General features: G+C 42.8%; 1 protein-coding gene across 6 annotated transcripts in view; it reads left to right on the plus strand.

The window, feature by feature from the left end:
• MLLT10 (MLLT10 histone lysine methyltransferase DOT1L cofactor) overlaps positions 1 to 27,884 on the plus strand; it is a 294,670-nt gene that overhangs the window by 150,121 nt on the left and 116,665 nt on the right. For all 6 annotated transcript variants that reach the window (XM_073629758.1, XM_073629760.1, XM_073629754.1 and 3 more), the window contains one exon: positions 16,580 to 17,149. In XM_073629758.1, coding sequence (XP_073485859.1) covers positions 16,580 to 17,149 — 570 coding nt within the window. The remainder of the gene's footprint in view (positions 1 to 16,579; positions 17,150 to 27,884) is intronic.

Raw genomic sequence — 27,884 nt, forward strand, 5'->3', positions numbered from 1 at the left:
ACTAGTCATCTTTTACATGCGGTTTGCATTAAATCGATGCTGGCTGTACACTGTCGGGTAATAGCGTAGATGGACGAATCCCCCTGCTGGACTATTGTATTGTCACAGCGATCAGAATGCCCGAACAGTGGCTACATCCGATTGGATAAATTCACTGTTAGGCCACAATTTTCCAGAAGGCTTCTTCGACAAAATTTGATCGAATAATTGACCTTTGCTGAATGAAGCTGGACTGATGGGGTGATCCACTGAGCGAATTTCTGTCAGTTTATAAGGATCTATCTGAAATTTGCTCAGTGTATGACAAGCTTAAAGTAGTTGTAAACCCTTACATATACACAGTGAAGTGACTGGCCTCAGGTCATACACAGGGATTAAACAAATCCTGCTACATAAGATGTAACTGTTTATCTGCAGGCTTCTGTTTTTCTACATCCAATCCAAAAAGTCCAGAATTTTTAAAGGATGTCTGAGCGGTCAAAAAAAAAGGGGCGGAGAGGTGAAATTATACTTTGCAGACCTCAGTGAGGACAGCTCTGATAGCTGATTGGATGTAATGGACACACCACCGTTTACACCGCACACAGGAAAGAGCTGAGCCTGTCAATCAACTGGAGATCCCTCCCCTGTCACCATTTTTTTTTTTTTGCTGTCAGGAAAATGTGATTGTTAGTAGAGGATTGAAACAGCAGGCAGAAATGACAGTGTTCCTAATTGAGACAAGTACACACTATAGAGGGATATGCAGGGGCCAGCACAGAGGCGGGTGGAAGCAAAGAGGTGCAGGCACTGGAAAAAAAAGAGTAGATGGGTAACAGTCAGGAAGGGTAGAGAGGAGAGTGCCAGAGAGGCCGATCCTGGGCTGGAACATCCCAATAAGTACGCCTTGTTGAGTGACATTGGTGAAACCAGTCAGGGACCAGCACTGCTGGAGCTGAGGGACTCCCCTAGCTGCCAAGGGAAGAACTCCTCCAGTGGGGGGGGGGGGAAGGAAAGACAGGATCTGGTGCTAGGGGACTTAATTCTTAGGACAGGGAGGGCAATCTGGGGGGGAGAGGGAAAGGAAAGGAAAGACAGGATCTGGTGCTAGGGGACTCAATTCTTAGGACAGGGAGGGCAATCTGTGACAAAGACCTGAAGCGCCGAACTGTATGCTGTCTTCTGGGCGCTCGGGTTCGGCACATTACAGATCTGGTGGACAGATTACTGGGAGGGGCTAGGGAAGACCCAGCTGTCATGGTGTACATTGGCGACAAAGTCAAAGTAAGATGGAGTGTCCTAAAGAACGATTTTAGGGACTTAGGAGCTAATACCACCGGTACCTCGAGCCACACCAGAAAGGCAGAGGGAGATTAGGGAAGTAAACAAGTGGAGTGCAGATTTGCTGGGAGTGAAGATGGCCGAAAAGTTAGAGGGGCTTTTAAACTAGGCGATGGGGGAGAGGGTCCAGAGGTAGAGATAGTCAGCGTGGAACATATTCCAGAGGGTAGTATTGGGGGCATTAGTGGTAGGTTGACTAAAGCATATAAACTCGAGATAAGTATAGTAACAAGTCCTATTTGCAACCTCGTAACACCCAATAAGAAGACAATATGTGACCGATACAAACTACGTGGCATGTTCACCAATGCCAGGAGTCTGGCGGACAAGATGGGAGAACTAGAGATACGTTTGTACGAGGAGGATTTTGATTTTGTGGGAATTTCAGAGACTTGGCTTAACAGCTCTCATGGTTGGCTGTCAACCATTCAAGGGTATTCCCTTTATTGCAGGGATAGAGAGGGTAAAAAAGGGGGAGGGGTATGCCTGTATATCAAGAATAATGTACAAGTGAATGTGAGAGATGACATCACTAAGGGAGCAAGGGAGGAAGTGGAATCCTTATGGGTAGAGCGCCAAAGGGAGGAAACTAAGGGGAAAGTAATACTGGGATTATGCTATAGGCTCCCTAACCTGAGGGAGGAGGGGGAGACTGACCTATCACAATTTGGATTAGCGGCAAGGATGGGAAGTGTCATACTGGGGATTTTAATTATCCAGCCATAGACTGGGCGGAAGGAACCGCGCATTCGTCTAAGGCTTGCCAGTTACTAAATGTCTTGCAGGACAATTTAATGGGTCAGATGGTAGATGCGCCAACTAGAAACAAAGCGTTACTAGACCTGCTGATTACCAACAATACAGACCTGGTCACGGATGTGGAAATACGGGCCAATTTAGGAAACAGCGATCACAGGTCAATTAGCTTCAGTATAAATCACACAAATAGAAAACATAAGGGGTATACAAAGACACTGAAATTCAAAAGAGCCAACTTCCCTATACTACGAACCTTGCTAGAAGAAGAACATGGAGGAGAGATGGGTTTGCTTTAAGAGCATATTAAATAAGGGCATTAGCCAGTGCATCCCATTGGGAAATAAATTTAAAAGAGCGAACAAAAGTCCTGGGTGGCTTAACTCCAATGCAAACATGCATATAAAAGTAAAGGAGAAGGCCTTCAAAAAATACTAGGCTGAGGGATCATCATCAGCATTCAAACTTTACAAAGAATGCAACAAGAAATGTAAGGGTGCAATTAGGGTGGTTGAGAAAGAACACGAAAGACACATAGCAGAGGAGATAAAAAAAATCCCAAGAAATAGCTTAAGTATATAACAGTAAAAAAGGGCGGACAGACCATATTGGCCCCATAAAGAATGAAGGGAATCTGGTTACAAAGGATTGAGATGGCGAAGGTATTGAATTATTTCCTCTCCTCAGTCTTCACAAGAGAATTGGGGGGCTTCAGTAACCAAAACTGCAGTGTTTTTTTCCTCATGGCACATAACAGGAAGCTCCCTCATGGCTAACAGAGGACAGAATTAGGAATAGACTTGAAAAACTTAACATTAATAAGTCACCAGGACCAGATGGCTTACACCCGGGGGTCCTGTGGGAACTCAGTCAAGTAATTGCCAAACCATTGTTCCTAATTTTTACTGACAGTCTGACTGGAATGGCACCAGCTGATTGGAGAAAAGCCAATGTAGCACCAATATTTAAAAAAGAGCCACAATACATCCATGGGAATTGCAGACCAGTTAGCCTAACATCCATAGTATGTAAGCTCTTTTAGAGGATGATAAGGGACTATATACAAGATTTTCGTAATAAAAATGTTATCGTTAGCATGGCTTCATGAAGAATCGTTCTTGCCAAACCAATGTATTAACCTTCTATGAGGAGGTGAGCTGCCATCTAGATAAAGGAAGGCCCTTAGACGTGGTGTATCTGGATTTTGCAAAAGCATTTGGCACAGTTCCCCATAAACGTTTACTGTACAAAGTAAGGTCCGTTGGCATGGACCGTAGGATGAGTACATGGATTGAAAACTGGCTACAAGGGCGCGTTCAGAGGGTAGTAATAGATGGGGAGTACTCAGGAATGGTCAGCGGTGGAAAGCGAGGTCCCCCAGGGTTCTGTCCTGGGACCAATCCTATTTAATTTGTTCATAAACGACCTGGAGGATGGGGTAAACAGTTCAATGTCTGTATTTGCTGACAATACTAAGCTAAGCAGGGCAAGAACTTCTCTGCAGGATGTGGAAACCTTGCAAGAAGATCTGAACAAATGAATGGGGTGGGCAATTACATGGCAAATGAGGTTTAATGTGGAAAAATGTAAAATAATGCATTTGGTGGCAAAACAATATGAATGCAATCTACTCACTGGGGGAGAACCTCTGGGGGAATCTAGGATGGAAAGGGACCTGGGGGTCCTAGTACATGATAGGCTCAGCAATGACATGCAATGCCAAGCTGCAGCTAACAAAGCAAACAGAATTTTGACATGCATTTTAAAAGGGGATTACCTCAAGAGATAAAGCGATAATTCTCATACTATACAAGACTCTGGTCTGGCATCACCTGGTGTATGCTGTCCAGTTCTGGGCACCAGTCCTCAGGAAGGATGTGCTGGAAATGGAGCGAGTTCAGAGAAGAGCAACAAAACTAATAAAGGGACTGGAGGATCTTGGTTATGAGGAAAGGTTGCGAGCACTGAACTTATTCTCTCTGGTGAAGAGACGCTTGAGAGGGGATATTATTTCAATTTACAAATACCATACTGGTGACCCCACAATAGGGATAAATCTTTTCAGCGGAAAGGAGTTTAACAAGACACATGGTGACTCATTAAAATTAGAAGAAAAGAGGTTTAACCTTAAACTGCGTACAGAGGGTTCTTTACTGTAAGAGCGGCAAGGATGTGGAATTCCCTTCCACAGGCGGTGGTCTCATCGGGGAGCATCGATCGTGTCAAAAAACTATTAGATAAGCACCTGAACGACCACAACATACAGGGATATACAATGTAATACTGACATATAATCACACACATAGGTTGGACTCGATGGACTTGTGTCTTTTTTTTCTTTCAACCTCACCTACTATGTAACAATGCTTTGTTCATATTTTATGTCTGAAGTTTACAACCACTTTAAGCTTCTGTGTTACAGCTGTGGGGTTAAGTGCCTCTTTTTTTTTTTTTTTTTTTTTTAAAGGCCATATGAAAATAGATGTACATACTCAGACATGCCTGCAAGAGCTTGCCTTAAGGTGGATACACATTATACAATTTTTGTTGTTCAATTTCCTCTTAAATTTACCTTCAACTATGTAGTGCAAGGGTCTAACCTGATTACATACAAATTGAAAGTGTTTAGGTTTGATCTCATATTATATGGTTTTGGTAAATCTAAAGGAAGAAATATAAGGAAGATTGTATAGTGTGTAGCCAGCTTTAGCTTCCTGAATTCTAGTCCAGGCTCTGGACCTTTTACTTGTGTCCAAATTGTTAGTAAAGCTGGGTATACATGTACAGATTTTTTTTTTTTCAACCAGCGGGTTGAACAAACAACAACTGACAGATCCCCGCCTCAACACAAGCGATGTTAATGCAGGGATCTCCCCCAACCCCCATCAGAGTACAGAGATCAGCACTTGCAGTCACTGCAAGCTCTAATCAAATGCTGGTTTTCAAATAAGGCCATTTGACAGAATCCATTACCAGCTTCTGTTGAACAGGCTGCAGTACACACATACCAAAATTTGTCTGCTTCCTGCTGGTCTGGCTGAATTTCGGTCCATATGTATGGGGCTTCAGTCCTGTTTTTTCCTGGAGACTCCAAAGGGACTCTGTCACTTTGCCCATTCAGGACTGAGTTAAAAAGTCCTTTGAAAGGCCAATGAGGGCCTCGTACACAAATACAAATTGATAAACACGTACACTTTTTATTCAATTATGTACACTTATGCACTTTTTTGTCCCCCCCCTTTTTCTTTTTTTTTTTTTTCCTCTCTCCTTCTCACGAAGGGTAAGAGGTCTTCTTGCACAAAGAGAGGAAGGGGAAGGAGTAACTACAGGATTACCAAGTGGTTTGGAAAGGGGGGGAGGGATAAGATTTAAGCGAATGTGGTAGTAGAAGATGTAATGTAATAAGGGTCTGGGGTGGGTGAGGAGGGGTTTTTCTTTCTTGTTTGTAACAATGTATGAAGATTGTTGTATTGTAAAATGGAAATAATAAAAAATTCTGATTATTAAAAAAAAAAAGTCCTTTGAACGTTCACCTCTTGACCCACCTATGCTCCCCTTCACTCCCACTTGGTTCCTTCATTGGTACTGAGAGAGAGAACCTAGTATAAACTCCATTTCTGATTATGGAGTTTTTACAGGGTTGATGAGATCCTAATGCTTATCATATGACAATATTGGGGAACTAGAGGTTAGCTGCTTAGGTCTAAAGCTGGTCATAGATGGTTTGAATCTTGGCTGGTTCAGCAGGGATCATCCAAAATTCAAACCATGTATAGGCAAACTGATTGTACCCAAGTCGATCAATGGATTGACAATCAGCCTTCCCATACGTAGTTTAAAGCTCGACCGGTCCCTGCTGAACCAGCCAATATTCGAACCGTACAACTGACATGTCAAACTTTTAGGATGTGATTATTGCCAGCGGCTGTAGCCGCTAGCAATAATCATTGTGTTCTCCCGGCAGGGACGGCTCCCAGTGGGAGAACACAATAGCACACTGGCTGTGTTGATGGGTGAACTGAACAATTTTCTTTCCTGTCCTGTCCGCTGAAACGGACTTGCCTACACACGATCACACCAAAGTCTGATCGTTTAGAACGCGATGACGTACAACGGGACTAGAAAAAGGAAGTTCAATAGCCAGTAGCCAATAGCTGCCCTTGTGTCGTTTTTGGTCCGACGGAATAGCATACAGACGAGCGGATTTGCCGAAAGGAACTGATTCCGTCGGAAAGATTTGAAACATGTTCTATTTCTAGGTCCATCAGAATTTTAGAAAGAAAGAGTCCGATGAAGCCCACACACGATCGGAATGTCCGACGGAATGATTCCGTCTGACCTTTTCTGCCGGAAAGTCCGGTCGTGTGTACGCGGCATAAGTTTCACATTTCATACCATATTAGCGCGCAACTACCTCAATTTTCATTTACCTCTAAAAATGCTAGTTGCCTGGCAGCTGTACGGGTGCTTTGGCTTCAATACTTTGAATCTCTGATTCTAAACTGGTATAAAGATACAGTATCTCACAAAAGTGAGTACACCCCTCACATGTTTGTAAATATTTTATTATATCTTTTCATGTGACAACACTGAAGAAATTACACTTTGCTACAACGTAAAGTAGTGAGTGTACAGCTTGTATAACAGTGTAATTTTGCTGTCCTCTCAGAATAACTCAACACTCAGCCATTAATGTCTAAACCGCTGGCAACAAAAGTAAATACACCTCTAAGTGAAAATGTCCAAATTGGGCCAAAAAGGTCAATATTTTGTGTGGCCACCATTATATTCCAGTACTGCCTTAACCCTCTTGGGCATGGAGTTCACCAGAGCTTCACAGGTTGCCACTGGATCCCTCTTCCACTCCTCCATGACGACATCATGGAGCTGGTAGATGTTAGAGACCCTGTGCTCCTCTACCTTCCATTTGAGGATGCCCCACAGATACTCAGTAGGGTTTAGCTTCTTTAACAAGGCAGTGGTCATCTTGGAGGTGTGTTTGAGGTTGTTATCATGTTGGAATACTGCCCTTCGGCCCAGTCTCCAAAGAGAGGGGATCATGCTCGGCTTCAGTATGTCAAAGTACATGTTGGCATTCATGGTTCCCTCAATGAACTGTAGCTCCCCAGTGCTGGCAGCACTCATGCAGCCCCAGACCATGACACTCCCATCACCCACCCCCCATGCTTGACTGTAGGCAAGACATACTTGTCTTTGTACTAACCACCTGGTTGCTGCCACACGCACTTGACACCATCTGAACCAAATAAGTTTATCTTGCTCATCAGACCACAGGACATGGATTGATGGAACCAGTAAACTGTTTGTGGGCTTTCTTGTACATCATCTTTAGAAGAGGCTTCCTTCTGGGACGACAGCTATGCAGACCAATTTGATGCAGCGTGCAGCATATGGTCTGAGCACTGATAGGCTGATCCCCCACCCCTTCAACCTCTGCAGCAATGCTGGCAGCACTCATACCTCTATTTCCCAAAGACAACCTCTGGATATGATATTGAGCACGTGCACTCAACTTCTTTGGTCGACCATGGCGAGGCCTGTTCTGTGCAGATCCTGTCCTGTTAAACTACTGTATGCTCTTGGCCATCATGCTGCAGCGCAGTTTCAGGGTCTTGGCAAGAACCTAGGCCATCTTTTATGTAGAGCAACAATTCTTTTTTTCAGATCCTCATAGAGTTCTTTGTCTTGAGGTGGTATGTTGAACTTCCAGTGACCAGTATGAGAGAGTGAGAGAGAATACCAAATTTAACACACCTGCTCCCCATTCACACCTAAGACCTTGTAACACTAACGAGTCCCATGACACCGGGGAGGGAAAATGGCTAATTGGGCACAATTTGGACATTTTCACTTAAGGGTGTACTCACTTTTGTTGCCAGTGGTTTAGACATTGATGGCTGTGTGTTGACTTATTTTGAGGGGACAGCAAATTGACACTGTTATACAAGCTGTACACTCACTACTTTACATTGTAGCAAAGTGTCATTTCTTCAGTGTTGTCATATGAAAAGATATAATAAAATATTTACAAAAATGTGACGGGTGTACTCACTTTTGTGAAATACTGTATGTCTTATCCCCACTGGCTGGCATGTTTGTTGTGGGTCTGCGATTCAAAACTATGAAAGCCAGATACAGCCAAGCAACTTCCATTTTCAGAAGGGGGTCATCCGTGTCAGCCCCATTGTTCTCCCATTGTAGGTTTACTATAAAATGTTCCATTCTTGTGAAATACCTGCATGGCATTCCTACCATGAAATACCCTGTAATCATTTGGCAGGGCCTCGCACTGCTGGATCCAGCTCCTCCATAATTCCTCCTCCACTGTACCTCTTTTCAAATGTCACATTCAGCATAATTCAGTTTCTGTTGAAACAAAAAGAAATTCTAGAAATCCTTTCCATCGCTATATGGGATTAGAAGAACTTATAGAATCCTAATGAGCTCTTAACAGCAGCTGTAAAAACAAAAGGGTAAAAGAAAGACAGATGGTGACAGTCAGATCGGCTAATGGAAAACCATTTTACATAGCTGCTAATTAAGTGACAAAATAGCGGTTGTCTTAAAGCTTTTCCTTTCACAGTGTAAAGTAGGCCTGTCCTTGTAATATTTACTACCAATATGTGAATAGTGTAGAGGAAGCCAAAGACCAGATTGGGCTGGAAAACTTGTGTCAATGTTGTGCATATGTGTGTTTTTTTTTTTTTTGTTTTGTTTTTTTTTTTAACAGTCAGCTTAGAATAGAATATCCAGAAAGCACAAATGTAATCATAGATGTTGTACTAATTAGAACACAAGAATTTTGATTCCAAAAATGTTAGGCGCTAAAGGGGCATCATCATCAATCATCATCTTGCCCTTTGTGTAGTAGCAGAAAGCTAGCTGTTACATCCGTTGTATTATCCAGCAGTAAACAATCTGCATCACCATTCAGGAACTGGAGCTTTCTGGAGGTTCCTTTAGGATATACATGTTAAACAAGAAAAAATAGTCACTTCCAGCTCTAACTAGTTTTCTGTGGTAAAAAGCAACAGAACATCAATTTTCTAGGACTAGGTGGACACTGCCATGCTCAGATGGGGTGATCCGATAGAAACTACGAAAACAAAGCAAAATGGAAGGCGCGCACACCTAGTGCATTACCAAAAACATTTATTGAATGGTAAAATCAGTAAAAAATGGGTATTCGAAAAATGGCAAACTCTCAATGAGCCATAAAACCACACAAATTTGAATGGTCCGGACACACGTGCATTATCGCATCAAAAGGGATGAATACTGATTTGTTTTGGGGGCGCACCCCCTTCCTCAGAGCTTAGCTGGTAGCTAAAATGTAACCCCTTTTGATGCGATATTGCACATGTGTCCGCACCATTCAACTTTGTGTTGTTTTATGGTTCATTGAGAGTTGCTATTTTGTGAGTACCCATTTTTTACTGATTTTACTATCCAATAAATGTTTTTGGTAATGCACTAGGTGTGTGCACCTTCCATTTTGCTTTGTTTCGTAGAATATACAAGTATTTAAAGCAATGTGTCTAAACCAGGGTTCCTCCAAAGGTTGCTAGGGGTTCCTTCAGCAATGACCAATTTTTGCATCTCCGATACGTTTCCAATGACACCATTGATCTTTTTAGCTATCTGTAAAGGGGTATTCTTCTAATGAGCACAAATGTAAGGAGCATTTTTACCACTGACCGACAGTTACACTAATGTATCCTGAGTTGTAGATACAGGAATTTTTAGCAGGGATTCCTGTGACTGGAAAGTTATTTTAAGGGTTCCTCCACGATGAAGGTTGAGAGAGCCTGAAGTGTGTTTTTATTCTTGGGTAGTATGGGATAAAGTTGAAACGTGTCGGCATTTTTCTATCCCTCTTCTTAGACAATTAAAGCCTAGTACACACTATCCGTTTTTTTTTTGTTTTTGTTTTTTTTTCTTTTTTTGTTCAACCCAGCGGGGTTGGAGGAGCTCAGGAGAAGCCGCTGTACTAACTACCCAATGTTGGTAATCTTTCGGCCGATATTTGGCCCATGTGTACCAGGCTTAAAGTGACTTAAATTCTTCCTTTTTTTCCTTTAAAAATAACAAACATGTTATACTTGCCTGCTCTGTTGTGGTGGATTTGCACAGAGCAGCCCAGATCCTCCTCTTCTGCGATCCTGGGCCCTCCCTCCTGTTCAGTGCCCCCACAGCAAGCAGCTTTCTATAGGGCCACCCGAGCCGAGTCACAGCTCCTTGTGTCCATTTAGCCGACTTTGACAGCAGCGGCAGCCAATGGCACTGCTGTTGTGTCTCAGCCAATCAGGTGGGAGAATATCGGATGGCTGAGACACTTGTGGACATCGCTGGACAAGGAAGGACCCTCAGGTAAGTGTTAGGGGGGCTGCTGCACACAGAAGGCTTTTTATCTTCATGCATATAATGCATTAAAGGGGTTGTAAACCCTTGTGTTTTTTCACCTTCATGCATCCTATGCATGAAGGTGAAAACACTTCTAACAGACTTTGTTCCTGTCATTGACTAACAAAGTAATAAGGTTAGCGATGGACAAGCAACCACGATTATTACAAGGAAACAGCAATGGCAACCTAAGTATTTCATTATTATAAGTTTCTGTTTATTGTGAAATAAGTGGAAAAAAGAGGAGGTAGTGGGATTTTACACGAGGCATGTCTATGCAGTGAATATTGAAGAATAAAATTAGATTTAATTAAATGATGTATAATTTAATAAAAATTGGTACAATGTGATGCCGCAATCATGCAATGGATTGCTTGACTGCCCCACACATCTAATCAATTCATGGGAGTTGATAATAATAATAATAATATTGAACATAATAGCAATAGCACTGATAATGATAACAATAATGATAATAATTGTAATAATAACATTGACATTAGTGCTCATATGTTAATTATAAATGATGAATTTATCGATGATAAACGGTCATACAATGTATAGTGGATTAAAGTGGATGTAAACCCAATGTCATCCTTTCTAAACTACTGCCATAGGGGTTATCTATAAGGATATACAGGCCTCCTGCATGTATCTTTACCTGTCAAATGTCTCCCCTCTGTCTGTTATGAGACCCGAAAAACTGCAGATTCTGTGGGTGGGTCTGTTGTCTGGAGCTCGGTGGGTGGAGTCGTGATGTCAGTAGACTCCCTGCCCACCTCTACACTCCCCTTGTCAATATGCATTTTCTCCTGTATTTCTTACACTGAACGTCTGCTATGATCTCTAACATCCAGTGAAAAGACAGGAAAGTAACCACATGACTTCAGCATGCCAAATCATGCTGAGGTGTGGAACAGCCAATCCTTGCAGAGCTGCTGAAGAAAGAAGTGGGGGTGGGAATCAAAAAATAATGCATGTCTTAGGCTAGTGCACGAGATATGTAAATCACCTGTCACTCACAGCAAGTGGGAGGATTTGACAAAGTTTTTCTCTGTTTGTCAAGTTTTATCTCACTGAACAATAAAAGAGGATTGCTCCGAGCTGGATTAATTCTTTGTGGCAAGACTGGGCTCAAATGATAGGAAATCTTATACTCTACATTATGACATAAAAAAAAAAAAAATCGGGTTTACATCCACTTTAATGTAGACTATGAAGATAGAAAATGATTATATAAATAGTCATATGAACATAATCAACAGAATAAATTCAAGATAGCATCATACATCCAAAATACATCGCAATGCATAATATTCAGGGAATAAAATATTGAAATATAAAAATCCATGATTAAGACAAACTGGTCTTGGCACCCTTAGTTGTGGACTCTACGCGTTTCGTAGCCTATGGCTACTCATCAGGAGTGGGATGCAATAGTTAAACTAAAAAGGGATAAATGAAAGAGGTTTATTAAAAAATAATGCCCTCCAAGAGACACAATTATGTACTGAAAACCGCAAACTAATCAAAGACTTACGGATGAGCTCATAAACTGGGCTCAGCTTCAGGATGAAAGGGCAAAGGGCCTGGACATGATGTCTCACCCGGGGTTGAGGTTAGAGACTCCCCACCCCCTCCCTCCCATTGAGGGGGGGTGGTCCAGGGGAATAAGCCATGGCACAGCGCGACCACCACGCCGCACCACATCTCCACAAGTGTAAAGAGTGCAATCAAAAATGGTTGATCTAAAATATAAAAGATATAAAGAATGTATGCGTGTATATAAGTGAATGGGTAAAATAAAACAAAATTAAAAAGTGAAAAAAACATTTTTTTTTTAGAAAAATCAAGAAAAAGTAAAAAATCTAAAAAATGTGGATGAACGAATATGTGAATGGAGTGGTGAAACCTAGTATGAGTGTTGGATAAAACACCACTGTGTAGACTTAGATTATGCTGCAGAAAAATGTTGGTTCCTTATGTTAGGAAAGTAAATGTAGACTATAATGTATGGTGTTTAATGTCTTGTGCCATATCTGTATGAACGCACATAGCAGGAAACCGAAAGCACCTTCTGAGATTCCTCATGCTTCATAAAACGAGTCCTGCTTGGTAATGGTAAAGGAGTTTTCTGTAAAGTAAAATTAATTACTCTGGGATCTGTTTGCTCAGAATAATCCTGCAGCCTGCTGTGGCTCAGCCATCATCTGTTACTTATAGAAGTCATTGTGCTCTGCAGCTCTATAGCATGCCTTTCCATTTATAAAATGGAGCTTTACTGTAGGGGACACACACACACACACACAAATAAAAGGGGTCTTGGTGGAAGCAGAAAGTGTTTTTGGACATCTCCAAAAACTGCACTGACATTCACTGTGAGAATAGTCCGCATATATTCTAAATATGGAGCATGTCTGTCCTTCTCAAATGTTCCAGGCTGGCTTCTATGTAAGCAATTGATTTTGTCACCAGTTACATCAATGTAACAGAGTCCAGAGAGGCTGTATTCACACCACAGCATTTTGAATCCTGGGAAGATTTGCCGCAAATCTGCCCGTGATTTGACAGCGCTGACTTGTGAATGACAAATCGCGGAACTCGCACTTGAGATGCCATTCATTTGAGTGACAGCTCAAATCGTGATGCGGGTCTGCCGCGATTGTCACGCAATAAAACGTGTTGTGATCCGCATTGCAGGAAGCGTATAGCTCAAAAAAAAGTTCAGGAGCTTCTTTTTGGCGACATGCTTCCCGCGTTGCGGATTTCCGCGATTGCAGCACATTTTATCGCGTGACAATCGCAGCAGACCTGCACCACGATTTGAGGTGTCATTCTGCCTGCGATTCAAAACGCTGTAGTGTCAATGCAGACTCAGGGACAGTCCTGGAAAGAAGTATGAAGCCCCATGCACATGTTTGGTTTGGCTTGTACAGCATAAAAAAAAGGCATATTTTCGCACCTGAGAGGCGCAGATGCACTATACAGCTGACTTTCTGCAGCCTGTCAGAATCCAGGATTGGCTGTACACTGTTCCGAGCAACACTCGCATACAGGGACATATGCCCAGAATATGAAATTTCTGCGTTTGAGACATACATACAGGCAGGCCTGGTTTTTAAGCTGCCCGTGTGGATGAGGTGGAAGAAAAATGCACATTACTGAAAAAGTTCAACTTTTCAGGCAGAATTTCACTTTGCATAATAAATAGAAGCATTTTCCAATGCCATTTCTGGCCCAGCCCTACCAATGTGCTTTTCTCTCACGTACCCCATCCACAGGATGTTTAGAATCTTGTAAGTCTTTTTGCATCTTTGAATGGATTTTCAGATTCCATCACTTCCTGTAGTTTATATCAGCATTCACTTCCTGTTAGGTCATCTCCCAGAAGCCTTCACTTCCTTGTTGCATCACAGAAGAGGGCATGATAGGGCGTGTTTACCACTCTGGACTACATCTCCCTCATTACAATACCACCTTCCACCTACTTCCTGTACAATCTCCTTTTAGATCTCCCATCAGCTTTGTAGTACAAGGGCCTGTCTGATTGGATACAAATTTAATGGATTGTTCAGGTGTGTCCTCTATTGCATAGTTCTGGTAAAGCTAAAGAAAATTGTACAGAGATTGTACAATCAGATTGTATAGTATATGGCCATCTTTATACAAGTACATAGGGGTGAGAGTATGGAGACACTCGGTTGTCAGGCCTCGTTCACATCTCTACGTAACGAAGACTCACATTCCCGGCATGCGTTTGTTATTGGTGTTTTGGAGTGTTTTCACTCGTCACACATACTTTCACACACATTCACTTGAATGGGCTGCCCTACGCCCAAAAATCACCCCAGAGAAGCTGCAGAACTATTTTTGGAGCGGCGCATGGTGCGTTACTGCAGTTTTCGGTGCAATTGCCGCACTTCAGGAGCCTTTAACATGTAATGACAACACAAACACGATGCACATTTGCAGTGTTTCTGAAAAACATGGCGAAGTGCGCATTTTCTGTGTGGTTTGAAAACACACAGATGTGAATAGAACGTAATTGTTCTTGTGTAAACGCATCAATTTCACTTTCAGGTCCCATTCACACCCAGAGTAGAGGGAGCACACGTTTTTGCCTTGTTTTTCCAGTGACACACATAGGGAAGTCTGTTGATTTCAATGGGCTGCGCTACACCTGGCAAAGTAGCTCATGGGACATTTTTTGTAGGGTTTTATTTATTTATTTATTTTTTTTACTGCATTTTTCGCCTGTTTTTTCATGTGGCAAAATGTGTGTTTGCTTCTGTGTTTGGTGTGCCCTTAACAATTAACGACAATGAAAGATCAACTAGTTAATGTTAGGTGTATAAATGTGGCCATACACTATACAATCAGATTTTACAATATATAATAGAACACACCGGCTATCCAATCACTCTGTATCCAATCAGGCAGGCTCTTGCACTACATCAGGGGTGTCCCGTAAGCTGCATGTGGCCCCAGGGAATTTAGCATGCAGCCTGAGCCCGTCTGAAGGGACGCTGTGGAAGCCAAGCAAATGCACACATGGAGGAATGCAGAGGATGCTGTGAAAACTTAGTTGATGGGTGAAGGTGTGCTAATAAAGGCAGCTGGTAAACTCCTTCCTGTGTCTTACCGGCTAGTCTGTCCTGTTTGTATACCAGGAAGTCTTTGAAGTGATCTTCAAAATACAGCCATGGGTGAGGTAGGCCTTGTCTTCAAAATCAAAGAAAACTTGTACAACAGAGGTACATTAATGGTATATTGGTACATAGGGGAGCCGGATTTTAGAAGAAAAAGAAGGTGAACTTAGCCTTTAAGACTGGGTTCACGCTGATATAATGCGGGAACCACAGCTATTCCTGTGTGGGTTCCCGCACCCCATCAGACTCGCAGGCAGCTCACACTGGGCTTTGCAAACCACTGCAGGTGTCAATATAAAGTTAATGATACCCCCAAATTGGTTCACAGAACGCAGTGCGAACTGTGGAATTAGACAGAATCGGATCGCCTGGGTCTGAATACCCAGGCGATCCGATTCCAGTGCGGACAAAAAAGGGGTCCTGCACCATTTTGTTCCAAATGCGATGCATTTTCAGCCATACAAACCTTATGGCTTAATTCGCATCGCACAGACATCGCATGTGATGTGCACAGCAATGCAGTGTGAATCGCATGCTATGTCTCCAATCACATAAGAGTGAACCCGGCCTGAAAGAGGCTTTTGCTATACCCTGGGATATTTAAATACTCTTTGAACACATCTCAGCTTCCTGTAGGTGGACATATAGGGCAGATTACCAGTGCATTACCATGACGAGCAAGGAGATATAGGCCTACAATGAAATGAGTGGTTGTTGCTGAGAGATATACTAATATTGACAGTGTTAAATGCACGGTTATTAGGTCCTTCATTTTTTTGGCTTTATGATTGAAGGGACATTTCCCAACAATTTTGTGTGACTGCCATTGGCTCTTGGGAGGTCCTAGAACAGGGTCCTCCAAACTTTATAAGCAAAGGGCCAATTTAGACTTTAGGGGGCCCAGACTGTGGCCAGTGGAAGTAGAAAATGCCCAGCATCAATGCCCCTTCATTGGTTTTAATGGGAGGAATAGTGCACCACTGTTGATTATTCATGAGAAGAATAGTGTTCCATCATTAGTGTTAGTTGGTGGAATAGTGCCCCAAGGGCCAGATAAAGGCAAGCGAATGCCCACATTTGGAGACCACTGTCCTAGAAGCAGGTCTGTATCTTGAGGTTTGTTTTGCTTTCTAAATGAAATCTCATATGGAGCCAATTCTAAGTCTTTCATTTGACTCATTCACCTGGGTGTGTAAAATAAGTTTGAGCTATTTATCTCTGTAAGCCATTGGCTGCTAGGGCTGATCAGATGAGGGTTGGGTGCTGTTTTTTCCAGCATGCCCACTCCACAGACCGAAAAGCTGGCTAGTTCCTGCCAAATCGGTCGATTTCTAACAATTTCAGCCCGTGTGTACAAGGCTTTAATTTTGGTAGATACATGTCTACTACCTGTGTGTACATTTTCAATATCTTTTATTTATTTTTTTCAGGCAGCTTTTCGGGGACACCCGGCAGTGTTAAGTCGTCTTCTGGAAGTTCGGTTCAGTCACCCCAAGACTTTCTGAGTTTTTCTGAGTCAGAAATGCGAACTGATGCCTATCACCATCCTCAGCAGGCGCTGTCAACTAAAGACACTCTTAAAGGGGAGGCAGCTCTGCAGGAAGGGACAGCAAATGCTTTCAGTTCTCTGATGGGTCTTTCAACAAATCCAGTTATGTCCTTCCAGACCAAAAACTTTGATAGTGTTTCTGGGGATTACACAAATACCGGACTCTCTGTATCGGGATATAAGCGGGTACAATCCTCCATGATGGAAGAGGATACGGTAAAAGAGAAGAAGCGAAGAGGAAATAAACAAAGTAAGCATGGGCCTGGACGGCCAAAAGGAAGCAAGAATCAGGACACAGCGTCCCACCTCTCTGTGTCCTCTGCCTCCCCCACGTCCTCCGTGGCTTCTGCGGCAGGCAGCACAGCAAGTTCTGGCCTTCAGAGGTCTCCTACGTTGCTCAGGAATGGCAGCCTGCAGAGTCTAAGTGTGGGTTCATCTCCTGTCGGTTCAGGTACGTAAAGTAATATAATCTCCTTAGAGATATGCAAATATATATCTAGAAGAGATAAATCTAGAGATTAACTATCCTAATTGTATACTACAGGGTTCAGTAATGGCATGTTCTCCTCGTCTCCCTAAAAGAGCACGACAGCTGCTAGAGTCTACTGACTGCTTCCTGAACATGCCTCCTAATTTTCATCTTCTTTGTTTATCTTCTGGTTCTGTGGCTAGCTAAATCACTGTCATTGCCCACTGAGTCCATGGTAACTTTTTGCAGAAACAATGGAGTGAAGGGATAAGGTTTTAGAGAATTATATGATGAGAGCCTGTGGACCTACCCAGTGAAACATGTCTGCAGTGAATTTAAAATGTTAACAGGTTTAGGCCTGAGGGCACAGACTAATTACTCGAGACTTTAAATGTTTGTTGTAACATAGAAGAAGCTTTTTGGTTATTAAAGTTAACAGCTCAGACCAAACATTGTCCATCCACTTATCCAGGCAGTACTGTTACTTCTTAACTACCAGTCTCTGGAAACTTGCTGGTTAAAATCCCAAATGTGATCCCCTAATTAAATATTCCCTAGCAATGGCAGCCCTATAGCTGAGCTAAGCTGGTTGTTGAAACATTGTCATAAAATGGTTGGGAACCTCACATCTGCTCAGAAATCTATTAATGTATATCTGGGCAAAGTAAAAAAAATAAAAAAAAGTACCTTGGCCTGGTTGACGCTAGCGTGATTTCAGATGTGACTTGAGTCGCACAGAATCACATGACAAAGGTAATCGCATTGTTTTCAATGATATCCATTCACATCAACGCGACTCAGCGTGGAGTGATTTTGGAAAAGGTTCCTGTATTACTTTGGTGCAATTCCATTGGGATTGTGGCCCTATTGAATACACACACCTTTTATCAAAGTTGCATTCAAGTAACACCACATAATCTCACTGTATGTCGTATCGAAATTCTATTGCAGCAGTGTAAACCTAGCCTTAGACTTCATACAAGAGGTCGGCAACCCCCAGCTTGCATGCCAGGGGTGGCACCCGATGCCTTTTCTGCTTGTGCCCACTTACCTGATAAAAAGCATGCCGGCAGCTGAGGATGCTTAAGGCTGTGTATGAAGAGGGCCACTCACTGGAATAAAATCCCAAGCCAGTTCCCCCTACTATAGCCACCAGACCCAGAGGTCATACACACTTTTCCTTGCTCCTCTGCACACGCTAATCCTTTACCATCCTAGCTTCCGTGAACACTGCTGCTGCCTCTGGACCGCCCTATTAACACTAATACTACAGTCAGGGAATGTTAACCCTTCACCCCAGAGCTCAGCTCCCTCAACTTAGCTGTGCTATGTCAGCACTTGGGGTAATCAGGCCATCCAAGGGGCTACTTGGGGATAGGAATGCAAAATGTTCAACTTAAACAGCACAAAGGATATTTTTTTTTATGTCTGTAAGACTCTTTATTTGTGCCACTGTAATTGTGAGTACAAGAGCTGAAACATGCGGTATCTCACAAAAGTGAGTACACCCCTCACATTTTTGTCAATATTTTATTATATCTTTTGATGTGACAACACTGAAGAAATGACACTTTGCTACAATGTAAAGTAGTGAGTGTACAGCTTGTATAACAGTGTAAATTTGCTGTCCCCTTAAAATAACTCCACACACAGCCATTAATGTCTAAACCGCTGGCAACAAAAGTAAGTATACCCCTAAGTGAAAGTGTCCAAATTGGGCCCAAAGGGTCAATATTTTGTGTGGCCACCATTATTTTCCAGCACTGCCTGAACCCTCTTGAGCATGGAGTTCACCAGAGATTCACAGGTTGCCACTGGGGTCCTCTTCCACCCCTCCATGACGACATCACAGAGCTGGTGGATGTTCGAGACCTTGCGCTCCTCCACCTTCTGTTTGAGGATGCCCCACAGATGCTCAATAGGGTTTAGGTCTGGAGACATGCTTGGCAAGTCCATTACCTTTAACCTCAGCTTCTTTACCAAGGCAGTGGTGGTCTTAGAGGTGTGTTTGGGGTCGGTATCATGTTGGAATACTTCCCTGCGGCCCAGTCTCCGGAGGGAGGGGATCATGCTCTGCTTCAGTATGTCACAGTACATGTTTGCATTCATGGTTCCTTCAATGAACTGTAGTTCCCCAGTGCCAGCAGCACTTATGCAGCCCCAGACCATGACACTCCCACCACCATGCTTGACTGTAGGCAAGACACACTTGTCTTTGTACTCCTCACCTGGTTGCCGCCACACATGCTTTACATCATCTGAACCAAATAAGTTTATCTTGGTCTCATCAGAGCACAGGACATGGTTCCAGTAATCCATGTCCTTAGTCTGCTTGTCTTCAGCAAACTGTTTGTGGGCTTTCTTGTGCATCATCTTTAGAAGAGGCTTCCTTCTGGGACGACAGCCATGCAGACCAATTTGATGCAGTGTGCGGCGTATTGTCTGAGCACGGACAGGTTTACCCCCCACCCCTTCAACTGCAGCTATGCTGGCAGCACTCATACGTCTATTTCCCAAGGACAACCTTTGGATATGACGCTGAGCACGTGCACTCAACTTCTTTGGTTGACCAAAGGCGAGGCCTGTTTTGAGTGGAACCTGTCATCTTAAACCGCTGTATGGTTTTGGCCACAATGCTGCAGCTCAGTTTCAGGGTCTTAGTAATCTTCTTATAGCCTAGGCCATCTTTATGTAGAGCAACAATTCTTTTTTTCAGATCCTCAGAGTCCTTTGCCATGAGGTGCCATGTTGAACTTCCAGTGACCAGTATGAGAGAGTGAGAGCGATAACACCAAATTTAACACACCTGCTCCCCATTCACACCAGAGACCTTATACCACTAACGAGTCACATGACAGCGGGGAGGGAAAATTGCTTATTGGGCCCAATTTGGACATTTTCACTTAGGGGTGTACTCACTTTTCTTGACAGCAGTTTAGACATTAATGGCTGTGTGTTGAGTTATTTTGAGGGGACAGCAAATTTACACTGTTATACAAGCTGTACACTCACTACTTTACATTTTAGCAAAGTGTCATTTCTTCAGTGTTGTCACATGAAACAATATAATAAATCACAAAAATGTGAGGGGTGTACTCACTTTTGTGAGATACTGTACATGTGTCGTTTATAAATGTGTAGGCTCAGATTCACCCAATTTTCAGCATAATTCAACCACGTCAACCACCATTTTTTTTCTGTGGTGAGGACATATTAGACATGCTATACACATCTTCCTGAGATGTCCCTCTTTCACAAGTTTTAAAGATGGGAGTTACGATGGGTGCTCTTAATTTTTTTACAAACCTTTTTTGACACACTAAACTCAAAAGGTTACCTACACTTCACTAACTTGTCTTATTTTGTATAATTAGATGAGGTGCTAATATGCCAATTTACAACTCCCCAAATCCAGCTCAGGCTGTCTCCCTTGTAATATCTTGAGAAGGCCACACACACTCTTAATTCTATACACAATAGCATTCTTACAACAAGCATTACTGTTCTGCTATTGAACTGGGATTATGGTATGTAGTTAACTAAAAAGAAAAAAAAATCCTGTCCCTATTAAAATACTCATTCACTTATTAGTTCCATGCAAGCCATGGTTGTTTACTTTGTCAAAAATAGCAATTTTCACAGCAACGGCCCATTTTTTTTTAATACACCGGCAGTGACTCTATTTTAGGACTTTTCCCCTTAATATTTTTGTTCCGCATCACTCTTACTTGCAACGTCATTATGCCCTTGATAAGGCCACCTTTTACCTGTTGTATCCACACGGTTGTGTTTATGCTTGATGTGTTTTCCATTAAAATCCAAGGAAATGCATCAAAATGCATGACAAGGCAACATCAATGCACATTAAAGCCTAAACATATTTTACCTTCATGCATTCCTTGCATTAAGGTAAAACATGATTATGTAAAGTATAACCCCCCCCCAAATACTTACCTGAGCCCTCACTAGATCCAGTGCTGTGCGTGTCTGCAGCGGCTCTCTCCTCTTACCTCCCGGTCTCGCATGCTTTGCGGAGCAGCGGGTGACATTGGCTCCTGCTGCTATCAGTGAAATCTTTAGGTGGGGGCAGGGCCAAGCAGCATTGTCTGTGTCTATGGGCACAGGCAGCGTGGCTCGGGATCGAGCCGCAGGTGTACCACTATAAGAAGCAGCTTCCTATGGTAGCACGCCAAGAAGAGGAGGAGCCAGGAGAGTGTTTGTGGGGGATCCGAGAAGAAAGTTTACACAGAAAGTTGACCAACTGAGGGTAGATGATGCAGGGTGTGTGCTAATGAGATCAGCTGGTCAACTCCTTCCTGTGTCATGACCTACAGTCTGACCAGGAAGTAAGGCAGAACTAATCGAGCAGTGTGTTTAAACTGCTATGAAGACAGTGAGGTAAGCAGGTGTAGAATTACATAGGGGAGCTGGAATTTAACTTATTAGCCTATTTTTAACACCTGTTTACAAGTTTAAAATAATTTTTTTTTCGCTAGAAAATTTCTTAGAACCCCAAACATTATATATTTTTTTTCAGACACCCTAGAGAATAAAATAGCAGTCGTTGCAATACTTTGTCACACTGTATTTGCGCAGCAGTCTTACAAATGCATTTTCTTTTGGAAAAAATACACTTTTATTAATAAAAAAAAATAAGAAACCAGTAAAGTTAGCCCAATTTTTTTCTATATTGTGAAAGATAATGTTATGCCGAGTAAATTGATACCCAACATGTAATGCTTCAAAATTGCGCCTGCTCGTGGAATGGTGACAAACTTTGGCACTTAATCTCAATAGGCATTGCTGAAAAATTTCTACAGGTTACCAGTTTTGAGTTAGAGGAGGTCTAGTGCTAGAATTATTGCTCTCGCTCTTAACGATTGCGGCGATACCTCACCTGTGGGTTGAACACTGTCATTTATATATGGGCGCGACTTACGCATGCGTTCGCTTCTGCATGCGAGCACGGAGGGACGGGGGGCGCTTTTAATTTTTTAATTTTTTCTTATTTATTTTACTTCTTATTTTTTATTTTTACACTGTCCTTTTTAAAAAAAAAAAAAAAAACATTTGATCACTTTTATTCCCATTAGAAGGAATGTAAACATCCCTCGTAATAGAAAAAAAGCATGACAGGACCTTTTTAATGTGAGATCTGGGGTCAAAAAGACCTCAGATCTCATATTTACACTTAAAAGCAAAAGAAAAAAAATATTATTTTTATTTGAAAAAAAAAAAATTGTGCCTTTTAAGGCCAGAGGGAGGAAGTGACATTTGAAGTCACTCCCGTCCTCCAAGGGCATAGTCGATTTGGGGGCATCGTTCCCTCACTCGACTTCCTGCTCATTGGATCGTCTCCACCGATCCGGTAAGCGGCAGAGACGACCGGACGTGGCGGGGGGGGGGGATAGGGGACACCTCTCCCACCGCCGATTAAAAGTGATTGCGGAGACCACTTTTATCCTACATCAGACTTCCCGCCGTTGAAAAAAATAGCGGGGTTATGGCAGCTGTCTGCTGCCATAACAAAAGTATTTAACGTCAAAGGACCGACGTATATCGACGGTGGGCGGTCGGGAAGTGGTTAAGGAGTAAGTAATGTCCTACAATGGACACCATAGGCTGAACTGTTACCCAAGTCTGGTCCCCTTTTTAAGATAAATGCCTGAAAATATGCCAAATTTTTCATGGCTTGCATCTGATTAATGAATGAGGAAGTTGTTTAAAAAAGGAAAAGGTCCTCCTATGAGTCTGGTAAATTGCAGGTCTGGTAGATTGAGCAGCTTTTTGTCTTTTAATCTTGGATATGAAAATAACATCCAGGCTTTTCATGTGCAGCTTCCCTCTTTGTGTTGTCCTGAGTGTTTTGTAAGAACAAAAAGTCACCGTTTTGGTTTAGGTGGAAAATGAATTGACATAAGAGCACTTAACTCTGCAAATGCTGTATTGACCGAGATTTCATATCCATGCTTCTGTCTTCTGTCTTCTATAGTGTAACTGCATTAATTCAATGGCTAGGTAGGAGGTCTATACATCTGAAGACTACTTTCTCCCTTGAACCTAACAGAACCCACAAGTCTAGATGTAAATGGGCTTTTAAGCTGTGCACTGGTTATTGAGTGACATTTCATTCTTCCTTGTGTCTGCATGGAGCAGCTTCTTTTCAAGGCAAAAGATGAAGGGTGCCATCTTTCAGAGTGAACTCTGTAGATTAAAATGCCGGCGAGCTCTCAACGCCTGAAAATCCAGAGCCTTGTTCAGCTCTACAATAGCAGCACAAATAATAATTATTTAATGGCAAGTGCATGGTACTCGCAACAACCAAGGCTTTTAGGGCCTTCCGCACAGCCGGATGAGGTCACTTGAGTCAAGGTCAATTAAACAAGACGTTTATCAGTGTAAATTGAAGTTCTAGCTGCAAATTTAAGTAGCGGCGGTACATTAACTCTGGTCGTAGACACTATGTAGTGTGGTTGCTTGCGTGTTCACAGTCCTACTTAGTCCTTTTTTTTTTTTTTTTTTTTGCCATTGGTTACATAAACATGCCTGCTTATATCACATATATGTGAGTGACCAAGTGGTTAGTACTCTTGCCCTATGGCACTGAGGTCCCTGTGTTAAAGCCCAATTCTATCTGTAGACCTTGTTACACCTGTATTAGGGGGTAACATGAAACATATTTGCATACACCATAAGTTCTGAGGAGCACAGCCATACAAATCTATTCTTACCACAGAGGTACACTTACTTTTGTAAGCCGTAGTTGTCTGGCTGTTCTACCAAGTCTGTGACTTCAACTTCACTGGCCTACAACAAGTAAGCTAATAAGGAAGGCCATAAACAGTTTGAATTTCAGACAGTTCATGTATGGGCAGCCTGAATGTACCCAAGTTGATCGCTTGATCACCAATTGGTGTTGGAATCGCCAATAAGATATTTGTATATAGCCATCATATCCCCTCATAACCACTTGCCGACCGTATAACTTACATACACGGTGGCAAGGCTTCTCTGCTGCGCTGGATCAGATACCTAGTACGTGATCCTGCACTTCCGGGTCTGGGGCGCGCATGTGCGCCGCCGGCAACTCGCCCTTGCTGTGATTCTAGCGGGAGCTGATCTGCGGGTACTGTGGACTTAATGTTCGCTGGCACCCGCCAATAATTAGGCAGAGAGCCAGAACAGCGATCTGCCGATGTAAACTAGGCACAGATCGCTGTTCTGTCAGTAGGGAACATGGATTGATGCTTTTCCCCCCAGTAAAAACACCTCCCCCACAGTACACAAGTACAGGCTAGGCACACAGTTAAGCCTTTGATTGTCCCTAATGTTAACCCCTTCCCAGCAAGTGTCATTAGTACAGTGACAGTGCATATTTGTTAGCACTGATCACTGTATTAGTGTCACTGGTCCCCATAAAGTGTCAAAAGTGTAATTTAGTGTCAAAATTGTCCGCCGCAATATTGCAGTCCCAATATAAGTTGCTAATCGCTGCCATTTCTAGTAAAAAATAAATAAAAAATTCCATGGTCATGAAGGAGGTAAATCTGGAGGTCAAGTGGTTAAAGTGGTTGGAATCCCTTACATACAGTGAGGACGGAAAGTATTCAGACCCCCTTAAATTTTTCACTTTCTTATATTGCAGCCATTTGCTAAAATCATTTAAGTTCATTTTTTTTCCTCATTAATGTACACACAGCACCCCATATTGACAGAAAAACACAGAATTGTTGACATTTTTGCAGATTTATTAAAAAAGAAAAACTGAAATATCACATGGTCCTAAGTATTCAGACCCTTTGCTGTGACACTCATATATTTAACTCGGGTGCTGTCCATTTCTTCTGATCATCCTTGAGATGGTTCTACACCTTCATTTGAGTCCAGCTGTGTTTGATTATACTGATTATACTGATTGGACTTGATTAGGAAAGCCACACGCCTGTCTATATAAGACCTTACTGCTCACAGTGCATGTCAGAGCAAATGAGAATTGTGAGGTCAAAGGAACTGCCTGAAGAGCTCAGAGACAGAATTGTGGCAAGGCACAGATCTGGCCAAGGTTACAAAAAATTTCTGCTGCACTTAAGGTTCCTAAGAGCACAGTAGCCTCCATAATCCTTAAATGGAAGACGTTTGGGGTGACCAGAACCCTTCCTAGAGCCAGCCGTCCGGCCAAACTGAGCTATCGGGGGAGAAGAGCCTTGGTGAGAGAGGTAAAGAAGAACCCAAAGATCACTGTGGCTGAGCTCCAGAGATGCAGTTGGGAGATGGAAGGAAGTTGTAGAAAGTCAACCATCACTGCAGTCCTCCAACAGTCGGGGCTTTATGACAGAGTGGCCCAACGGAAGCCTCTCCTCAGTGCAAGACACATGAAAGCCTGCATGGAGTTTGCTAAAAAAAAACACCTGAAGGACTCCAAGATGGTGAGAAATAAGATTCTTTGGTCTGATGAGACCAAGATAGAACTTTTTGGCCTTTAATTCTAAGCGGTATGTGTGGAGAAAACCAGGCACTGCTCATCACCTGTCCAATACAGTCCCAACAGTGAAGCATGGTGGTGGCAGCATCATGCTGTGGGGGAAGTTTTTCAGCTGCAGGGACAGGACGACTGGTTGCCATCGAGGGAAAAATGAATGCGGCCAAGTACAGGAATATCCTGGACGAAAACCTTCTCCAGAGTGCTCAGGACCTCAGACTGGGCCGAAGGTTTACCTTCCAACAAGACAATGACCCTAAGCACACAGCTAAAATAACGAAGGAGTGGCTTCACAACAACTCCGTGACTGTTCTTGATTGGCCCAGCCAGAGCCCTGACTTAAACCCAATTGAGCATCTCTGGAGAGACCTAAAAATGGCTGTCCACCAACGTTTACCATCCAACCTGACAGAACTGGAGAGGATCTGCAAGGAGGAATGGCAGAGGATCCCCAAATCCAGGTGTGAAAAACTTGTTGCATCTTTCCCAAAAAGACTCATGGCTGTATTAGATCAAAAGGGTGCTTCTACTAAATACTGAGCAAAGGGTCTGAATACTTAGGACCATGTGATATTTCAGTTTTTCTTTTTTAATAAATCTGCAAAAATGTCAACAATTCTGTGTTTTTCTGTCAATATGGGGTGCTGTGTGTACATTAATGAGGAAAAAAATGAACTTAAATGATTTTAGCAAATGGCTGCAATATAACAAAGAGTGAAAAATTTAAGGGGGTCTGAATACTTTCTGTCCCCACTGTATATCTAGTGAGGTGACTGGTCTCAGGTGATACACAGAGATGAAACAAATCCTCCTATATATGTTGTACCTGTCAATCTGCAGTCTTCTCTTCAGCAGTTAAAAGTGCTGAATTTTTAAAGCTTGTCTAATGCCGCGTACACACGGTCGGACTTTTCGTCTACAAAAGTCCGACAGACTTCCGGCGGACTTTCGGCGGACTTGCAGCAGACTTTCTAACGAACGGACTTGCCTACACACGACCACACAAAAGTCCGACGGATTCGTACGTGATGTCGTACACCGGACTAAAATAAGGAAGTTCATAGCCAGTAGCCAATAGCTGCCCTAGCATGGGTTTTTGTCCGTCGGACTAGCACACAGACGAGCGGATTTCGGGTCCGTCGTAGTTACGACGTAAAGATTTGAAGCATGTTTCAAATCTAAAGTCCGTCGGATTTGAGGCTGAAAAAGTCTGCTGAAAGTCCGGAGAAGCCCACACACGAACGGATTACCAGCCAGCTTTAGTCCGTCGGCGTCCGTTGGACTTTTGTAGACGAAAAGTCCGACCGTGTGTACGCGGCATAAGAGTTCAGAAAAAGGGTCAGGAAGCTGAAGTTACACTCTGCAGAGCTCAGTGAGGAGAGCTCTGACAACTGATTGGAGGGAAGGGACACCCCACCCCTTACCTTTACCCTCACCCAGGAACAGATCTGGGGCTGTCAATCTGCTGGAGGTCCATCCCCTGTCACCTTTTTTTCTCTTGGTGTCAGGAAAACTTGTCAGAAGTGATTCATGCTGATAGCAGAGGACTGAAGCAGCAGACAGAAATGACTCGGTGCTCTGGTCTGAGACAAGTACACACTATAGAGGAATATGCTTTGTACAAATGTCATAACTGAGATCCTCCAGTCCCCTTATTAGTTTTGTTACCCTTCTTTGAACCCCAGTTCCAGCACATCCCTCCTCTATGGCAGAAACTCATTTTTTGTTCAGATATTATTTTATTCCACTTTTTGCACTATTTCAATGGGTTATAAACATTTTGTTATCTGATATAACAAATCAATTGGGAGGCTGCCAATAATTGTAACCTCCAATAAATTGGAAAGAGTTTCAAACTAATCTACATGGGAGTTTTTGATGTGGAGCTGCTGAGCAATGGAGCCGCTTGCTGGAAATCATGGCTTCCAGCGTTGTGCATCTGAGTCTTCTTCAACAAGTGGCTTCATTTCATGTAACTAGGCGATGGAAAATCCCTTGTGGTTTAACCCTTATGGGTGGGCATTGGTCATAACTGCCTGAAGACAACATTGCTCCATGCTGACTGGAGTGTCTGTTGAAGCACATAATAACCACCCACAACGTAGAAACACACAGGAGGAATTTGGTAACGTGGAAGCCGGGCCACAATTACTTGTGGGAGGCGCCTGTAACGGACGAAGAGTTATGGCATCAAAGAAAGCTACAGCTTCCATGCTGCTTGGTTAAGTGGTTTGAATT

The sequence above is a fragment of the Aquarana catesbeiana genome, linkage group LG05, assembly GCF_042186555.1.
Source record: "Aquarana catesbeiana isolate 2022-GZ linkage group LG05, ASM4218655v1, whole genome shotgun sequence".
Classification (NCBI taxonomy): Eukaryota; Metazoa; Chordata; class Amphibia; order Anura; family Ranidae; genus Aquarana; species Aquarana catesbeiana.